This window comes from Musa acuminata, chromosome BXJ3-9 (genome assembly GCF_036884655.1).
Source record: "Musa acuminata AAA Group cultivar baxijiao chromosome BXJ3-9, Cavendish_Baxijiao_AAA, whole genome shotgun sequence".
Lineage (NCBI taxonomy): Eukaryota > Viridiplantae > Streptophyta > Magnoliopsida > Zingiberales > Musaceae > Musa > Musa acuminata.
This window is the reverse complement of record NC_088357.1, coordinates 8,720,875-8,729,343: the sequence shown is the minus strand read 5'-3', so window position 1 is coordinate 8,729,343 and position 8,469 is coordinate 8,720,875. Positions and strand designations below refer to the sequence as shown.

Sequence of the window (8,469 nt, the reverse complement as noted above, 5' to 3'; positions counted from 1 at the left end):
TTCCTCACACGTGGCGGCATCACGTCCATGCAATTGCAGCATCGTATATATTATCGATGAACATCGGACGGTGGCTGTAGATTCTCGCGATAGCGTGATTCCGGGCACAAGGAATCGTCAAAGCGGTGCAAAAGGCTGCTAAAAGGAATCGCTTTTCTCTCGCAACCACAGCAAAGAAGAAAAAGAATTCTATTCTCCTTTCGTCTTTCACGAGGAGCATCCGACAACATGTCAACAGCTTGCAAAGTTGCACAGGAATTAAAGAACTCAACATATACTTTGGTCAATCTAATTCTGTGTCAGTGAATTATATCCAAACTACTAAGGTGGAGTAGTTAATTCTACTATCACGAGTACTACCTGGGACCAGATAACTCCATTTCTTCGACCATGTCGATATCCCCCGAACCAGCATCACCGTCGCTGTTGCCATCACCACTACCATCGTCGTCGTCGTTGTTGAGCACGAAGAATCCGTTGGAATCGGAATGAGCGTCGGAGTTGGGGGCATTGACTTGCACCAGTGGCCTGTTGGAAGCCTCCCACTTGTCGGCGAGCCCGTCGCCTTCGAGCATCCTCACCACCTCTGACATCTTCGGGCGGTGGGAGGGGAGGTACTGGGTGCACAAGAGCGCCACCTGCACCATCTCCGCCACCTCGATCCGGTCGTAGCTGCTGCCGAGATCCCGGTCCACTAGAAGATCGAGCTTCCTCTCTTGGTACACCTTCCTCACCTACATGCAAGACGAGGCGGCATCAAACACTTCGACCACGCGCATACAGTGTCTCAATGTCCGAGGTGATAGTATGCGTCCATACCCAATCAAGCATGGCGCCCTTCTGGTTCTGATTGGGCCCCTTGCCGAACTCGAGCACGCGGCGGCCGGAGATGAGCTCGAGAAGGAGGATGCCGAAACCGAAGACGTCGGTCTTGTCCGATGACTGGCCGGTGGAGAGGTACTCGGGGGCGATGTGGCCGACGGTGCCGCGGACGGCGGTGGTGACGTGGGAGTCCCCGTGGTCGAGGAGCTTCGCGAGGCCGAAGTCGCCCACCACGGCCTCGCAGCAGTCGTCGAGCAGCACGTTGGCGGCCTTGACGTCCCGGTGGATGATCTTGGGGTCGCACTGCTCGTGCAGGTACAGGAGGCCCCTGGCCGCGCCTAGCGCGATCCGCTTCCTCGTGCTCCAGTCCAACGGAGGCTTACCTGAGGCGAGGAGGCAGAAGACACGAATCTTAATGAAAGTTTAAGATCGGAGTAAGGAACGGGTGCGATTAGTCATGGCTGTCAAACAGAGACCACGTCAACAACGTGCGTCATCATCAGACGAGGACGGCTTACGCGAACTCAATAAATAAAATGCACTCGCCGCTTCCGTACCCCAAACAGACCACCAAACGACAGAAACACGAAGTGGGGCTCACTGTGGACCGGGAAAAAGGGATGGGATCCTCTTCAATCGTGACCAGCATTGGCACCTTCCAATGCTCGTGGCTTACCCGTCCGATCTTGTAATCCCCACGACATCTACGGCAGAGATGTCTTATCGCAAGCGCACAGCAGTTGGAGAGGATCTCAAGGCTTGCGGTGGCGATGGACAGCAGGACAAGGTGTTAGGATGTGACGGGGAGGAGGAGCGTACCGCGGAGGCGGGCGGCGACGCTGCCGTTGGGCATGAAGGGGTAGACGAGGAGGCGCTCGCAGGAGGCGGCGCAGTAGCCGAGGAGGCGGAGGAGGTTGCGGTGGACGGCGAGGCTGATCATCTCCACCTCCGTACGGAACTGCGCCTCACCATTGCCAGAGCCGACGGCGTCCGCCCGGAGCCGCTTCACCGCCACCACTGTGCCGTCGGCCAGCCGCCCCCTGTACACGTGCCCGAACCCGCCCTTCCCAAGCACGTTGCGCCCGCTGAAGTTCTCCGTCGCCGCCCGCAGCTCCCGCAGTGTGAACCGCCGCAGGTTCCCCAGCCCCACCATCACCGCACCCTCCTCCTTTTCCCTGTCTGTTCATAAAACGCCTACTCAATGTCAATTATGCTGTAGGGGAAGGACTCAACGATCATGCGCCACTTACCACCGAGGCCGAGGATCCATTGGTTCTTCTGCCGCTTTCGGCGGCAAAGGAAGAGCACCAACGCGAGAAGGAGCAAGAGCGACGAGCCACCGACGCTGGCACCCATCGCAATGCCGAGCTTCTTGGCCTTCGATCTCTCTGAAACACGCAGCACATCAAATTTCAGCTTAAAATCTGAACTTGCTGCATGTCGAACAGATTAGCGGGTTGATGAAGAGATGCACTGATTACTCTGAGCCGATGAATCTAACAGGAAAGGAAGAGAGCTGGGGATGGCCGTTCGCGAGCACTCCTCCGTCCTCCGGTTTCCACATATCAGAGGATTGCCCACGATGCTGACAGATATGGAAAGAGAGGAAGGAATTAGAGACAAGTCTTCGAGCTGGAGAATACTTCCAAACGCTTACTTGAAAGTTCTGGTCGGGAATAGAGGAACCGGCCCGCTGAGATTGTTGCAAGACAAGTCCCTGGAAAGCAGTGAAGCTTTGGTAAGTTCTCAGCTTCGGGATAGTATAGAACAAACAGCACAATCCATTCTACTGCGAGAGAGTAGAGTAACAGACAAGAAAGAGAGCTGTGGAATTCTTGACAGCGACTCGGGGAAGGACCCAGACAAGCTGTTGTTGTTGAGTCTCCTGTGGAGAAGATCGAGGAGAAAGGATTAGAATAACAACCGGAGAGACATGCTTGGACTTGGATTGATGTTGGAGATGATCTTCATCTTATTCTTTCTATGGTTTTTAAGGATGAAGACCGGTCAATGGCTCACAGATATCGGAGGCTGGTGAGGTGGCCCAAGGACGCGGGGACGCTGCCGGAGAAGCCATTGTTGGAGAGGTCCAAGGACTGGAGCTTTGGGAGAAGTCCAAGCTCTGGTGGCAGCTCACCTGATATGTTGTTGTTCTGTAGCAATCTGAAGAGGAAGCAGGACACAACCAGTTGACAGATTAGAGGAAGGGTTTTGAGGATCGAGATGAGAGCTTAGCGAGCGTAACTCACACTTGCTGGAGATTGGTGAGGTTCGCTATCCTCCCAGAGAGCGTTCCTGATAGATTCTGGCTCGGTGCTCCCCTGCAAGAAAAGCACATTTAATGGAGCAGATGAAACCGAGCTTTTGCTGATGAATCAAGCCAGAGAAATAGAGCTTTTGCTCGAACAGAGAAGAAGAAAGATCTACCATGTTCTCACGAGTCTCACATGATCTAAAATGACCAAGAAACATCTCTTGAATTAGGTGGCTAGCGAAGGGAAGAGGTGTGAAGAACTCACAGGCCAATAACAAGATTCTCTGGGGAACAAGTGATCATCGCCCAGCTGCAGGGATCCACGGAGTCTTCGTCCCAATTGCTCAGAACCCCATGTGGGTCATGCAGTTCGCTTCTAATAGCTATCAGAGCCTCCACTGGAGAACAAGCAAGGGAATCAATGCATTGGAAAGCACACACAAAGGGAGAACGAGAACAGAGGACTGAGACAGCGAAGACCCAACAACAAGTACACACCTTCCATGTTAAGTGGCTCAAAGGAGAAGGCAACATTGCAGAAGGAGAAGAACAAGACGAAGAGATTTGAGAAGAAGCACTTGGAAGCCATGGGAGCAGCGGAGAGAGAACAAACAGCTGAGGGGGTGTTTTGATATGTGTGACCAACAGGGAGAAGTGGATGGAAGACGGAGCATGATGAGGTCTTGAGGTTCGGTGCCATGCCATTTCATCATGAGCAAAGAGGTGGTGATGGGAGCAATGAGAATGTTCAATGAACGGCCATGATGGTGCTGATGTGAGGAGGGGTCCATGATGGGGGCATGACATGGGGGTAAAGCAGCCATGCATGGACTCATGAGAGAGAGTCGGGGGGACAGAGGAATTCGAAATCAGGGAGCTGATTTGGGTGTCAGAATCTGATGGAGCTCAGAAGCTTGCAGAGAGAGAGAGAGAGAGAGAGAGAGAGAGGTGGGTGGGGGAGTCACCAACATGTACTAAGCCCCTCCTCTCAGCGTGACTCCACTCATTCCCTTGCATTGGGAGAGAAGAAAAAGGAGGGGAAGAGAGAGAGAGAGCTGGTAGAGGAGAAAGTGGCAAAGAAAGAGAGATGCAAGCAGAGAAGTGTGTTTTGTTTATGCTTCCTTCTTCTGCTTTGGATAAAGGCGAGGGGGAGAGGCGGGATTGGATTCTGCCGGCGTTGGAAGAGGTGCAATGTGCTGAGCCATTGTTGTTGTGAGCTCAAATGGCCTCTGCTTTTTTGTGGGACTGGAACAGCACCTTTGCACAAAGTAGGAACCTGCTTAGAATTGAACCCCTTGTTCTTGATCTTGAGGTGCAGCAATGGTGAGCCCCAAGAATCCTAGTCCCATTCAGTGCCCCTGTCATAGTGATAAGTAGATGAGATTTCCCTAACTGTTGAGGAAATCTCTCTACTCTGTTGAGGGAAATCCTCTAACCCGTTGAGGAAACTTCTCCTTCTAACCTGTATATAAAGACGGAGGATATGTCAATAACATTCAACTTCTTCTTCTACAACTCATTTATCTCTTTATTCTAACATGGTATCAGAGCCACCTCCTCTTGGCGACAGCAGCATCGCCATGTGTTAGCCAAGCGGCTACAGTAGCACGCTGCCTCAAGCGGAGTCATTGAAGAAGCACCAAGACACGGATTCAGAGCCAGTGCTAACCGGTCTTGCTTTTCTTCGCCGGCCTTGCTCCCTCTCCTATTTGCTGCCTACAGCAGACACTCTCCGTCGCCGTCACGCAAGGAGGAAAACATTCTCTCCTCAATAGCAGTGAACGGCGAACAACGGTGTCTTCCTCGCTTCCCGGCCAGTAGCAGTCGCAACTGCTGCACCTTCCTCTTCCTTCTTCTTCGCCGGAAGGACAACGTGGTCCTTCAGCCCCACGTTGGGCAGCACCAGAGAAGACATCAGCCGCCTCCTGCACTTCTCCGGCCAGTAGCAGTCGCAACTGCTGCATCTTCCTCTATCGCAGCAGCCGCCTCCTGCACTTCTCCGGCCAGTAGCTGTCGCAACCGCTGCATCATCCTCTACCGCAGCAGCTTTCGCTGCCGTTTCCCTCTACACAACGGCGCCTCCTCAACGGCGGTGTCTTCCTCCTCAATAGCGACGAACGGCGAACGACGGTGTCTTTCTCGCGTCTTCCTCCTTCGCTGTCGCTGCCACTTCCCGGCCAGCAGCAGCCGCAACCGCTGCATCTTCCTTCCTCTATCGCAGCAGCTTGTAGGGACTGTAGTTCGCCGGGAGATGGCTGCAAAAACTGCAGCAGTACTCAAGACTGCAGTTCGCTGCTGTGGATTGCTGCTTGCTGCAGCAGATTGTAGAGGCTGCAGTTCGCCGGAAGATGGCTGCGAAAACTACAGCGGTACTCACCGAACATCACCCAAGGTTTGGCTACTACGCCTCTTGATACTGTGAGTTCCATGCAACACCCCTCCTATCCTCCTAGTCATCCCTTCTCGCAAAGTGGCAACTCCAGCCATTATCCGTCTTGGCGTCCTGCCCTACCGAGCCATCAGAGACGGGTCGTTTGCCAACTGTGTGACAAAGTCGGCCATTCCGCTAAAGTTTGCCGGTCTCGTCTCCGCCTCCCTACTCCGTCACACTGGCCACAGGCAAATCTCCTAACTACTCCGACACCTAGCCAGTCCAACTGGATTGTCGACTCTGGTGCCTCTCATCACATCACCGCTGATCTTCAGAATTTGTCTCTTCACAATCCCTATGGCGGCAATGAAGATATCATCATCGGTGATGGTAAAGGACTTTCTATAACTCATACTGGTTCCACAACGCTTAATTCTGACTCTAATACATTTACTCTCGATGATGTTTTATGCGCCCCTCATATTAAACGCAACCTCATTTCTGTTTCTCAATTTTGCAAACATAACAATACTTCCATTGAATTCTTTCCTGATTCATTTCTTGTTAAGGATTTGAGCACGGGGGCATCATTGGTCCAAGGCCCGAATAAAGACAACATTTATGAATGGCCGTCAGCCTCTCGAATGACCAAGCCCACTGTTCATTCTTCTGTTGCGGCTCCAGTTGATGTGTGGCATCGTCGGCTTGGCCATCCCTCACCTTTTATTCAGCAGAAATTATTATCTCGTCACTCTCTTCCTCTTTTTAAGTCCCCTAATTCTATGATGCATTGTGATGCTTGTCTTAGTAATAAGAGTCATCGGCAGCCTTTTGGTTCATCTTCAATTTCCTCCTCTAAACCTTTTGAAATTATATATACTGATGTTTGGGGTCCTGCTCCAATCTTATCTTTTGATAAGTTTCGATTTTATGTTATTTTTGTAGATCACTTCTCCAAGTACACATGGATATATCCTCTTTCTCATAAATCTGACGTTTCTCGCGTTTTTTCCACTTTCCAGAAGTTGGTCGAAAACTATTTTCAGTCTACCATTAAAACAGTCTACTCTGATGGTGGCGGTGAATATCAAGCCCTGGCGTCTCATCTCTCAGCTTGTGGCATTCAACACCTCAAGTCTCCTCCACATACTCCTCAACTAGTTGGTTCTGCCGAACGCAAACATCGGCATATAGTAGAAACTGGACTCACACTTTTACATCAGGCTTCCATGCCTTCAACTTTCTGGACAGCAGCCTTTCAAACTGCTGTCTACCTAATTAATCGGATGCCTACACCAGTTCTACAACACCAGTCCCCCTTTGACACACTGTTCCACAAACCCCCTAACCTTCGTAAACTCCGCGTGTTCGGTTGTTTATGTTATCCTTGGTTACGTCCCTATGCCTCTCATAAGTTAACATCCCGATCTTCTCCTTGCGTCTTTATTGGTTACTCACTTGACCATAATGCTTTCCGCTGCTATAATCTCCACACTCACAAAATCTTTGTATCACGTCACGTTATCTTTGTTGAGTCTAACTTTCCTTTCCAAACCCTTCCATATCCTGCCATACGGACCACTTCACTATCTCACTGGAGTATACCTTCGGATCAATCGGACGAGCCTCCCATGTCTTCGTCTACTTCCTCCCCTCCTGATCCGCACTATATCACTCCAGTTCAACACTTGCCCGTTTCCTCTGTTCCTACTCCACTCCACTCTTCTCCAATTGATGGGGCAATATGTTCCGAAACACAACCATCCTCTTTACCTCCTTCTCGCCCAAGTGCCCCTGACGTGTCTCCCCTTGACCCGGCTTGTGCCACTGATCCTCACCCAACATTACCTCCTAATCCTGTCATCTCCAATCATCCTATGACCACTCGCTCTAAGCATGGTATTTTTAAACCTCGTCAAGTACTTAACCTACAAGCTGTCATGAATTCCTCATCCCCCAACATTGAACCCACCACCTTCACTCAAGCCCAAAAATCTCTGCATTGGCGTATTGCCATGAGCGAGGAATATAATGCCCTCCTCCATAATTCAACATGGGATCTAATTCCTTTTCATCCTTCACAAAACATCATCGGGTGTAAGTGGGTCTTTAGAATTAAGCGGAACCCAGATGGCTCAGTTGCTCGATATAAGGCACGCCTGGTCGCCAAAGGGTTCCATCAACGACCTGGAGTTGATTTCACTGAGACGTTTAGTCCTGTTGTTAAACCCACTACAATCCGGCTTATCTTGAGTCTGGCTACCACTAAAGGCTGGCAATTACGACAATTGGATGTTAATAATGCCTTTCTACAGGGATCTCTATCTGAAGATGTTTTTATGCAACAACCCCCCGGTTTTACTCATCCTCAGTATCCACAGCATGTTTGCAAACTTCGGAAAGCCATTTATGGACTTCGTCAGGCTCCGAGAGCTTGGTACACTCAACTTAGCTCATTTTTGACTTCTGTCGGCTTTCTTAACTCCAAATCTGACACTTCGTTGTTTCTGCGACATCATCATGGAAACACAGTGTATATTCTGGTATATGTGGATGATATTATTGTCACAAGCAACAATCCCGCCAGCATCCAAGCGTTCGTCAAACAGCTGGCAGCTCGATTCTCGCTTAAGGATCTCGGACCCTTGAGCTACTTTTTGGGCGTCGAAGCTACCTTCACATCTTCCGGTCTCCTTTTATCACAACGCAAGTACATTCAAGATTTGTTATTAAAGACAAACATGCAGGATGCAAATGCAGTTACAACCCCCATCTCTACTAGCGGTTCTCTCAAATTATCAGATGGAAGTCCTGCTACGGAACCTACTCAATACCGCCAAGTTGTTGGCTCTTTACAATACTTAACTCTCACGCGTCCAGACATCTCATTTGCTGTGAACAAATTATCACAGTTTATGCAGCAACCATCTACTCTACACTGGTCTGCGGTCAAGAGACTTCTACGATATCTTAAAGGGACTCTAAATCATGGACTCTTTTTTCGTAAACACTCTCCACTTCG

At 50.5% G+C, this 8,469-nt stretch overlaps 1 protein-coding gene across 1 annotated transcript; it reads right to left on the bottom strand.

Annotated features, from left to right (window-relative positions):
• Positions 1 to 175: 175 nt before the first annotated feature.
• Positions 176 to 3,776, bottom strand: LOC135649366 (probable LRR receptor-like serine/threonine-protein kinase At2g23950). Its single transcript, XM_065167640.1, has 11 exons — positions 3,575 to 3,776; positions 3,342 to 3,474; positions 3,072 to 3,143; positions 2,842 to 2,985; positions 2,636 to 2,707; positions 2,480 to 2,539; positions 2,304 to 2,407; positions 2,073 to 2,210; positions 1,642 to 2,001; positions 820 to 1,205; positions 176 to 734 (listed from the first exon to the last, which is right to left on the bottom strand). Exons 1-11 carry the CDS (start codon positions 3,774 to 3,776, stop codon positions 357 to 359), a joined length of 2,049 nt encoding a protein of 682 aa, XP_065023712.1. The 3' UTR covers positions 176 to 356.
• Between the last annotated feature and the right edge of the window lie 4,693 nt (positions 3,777 to 8,469).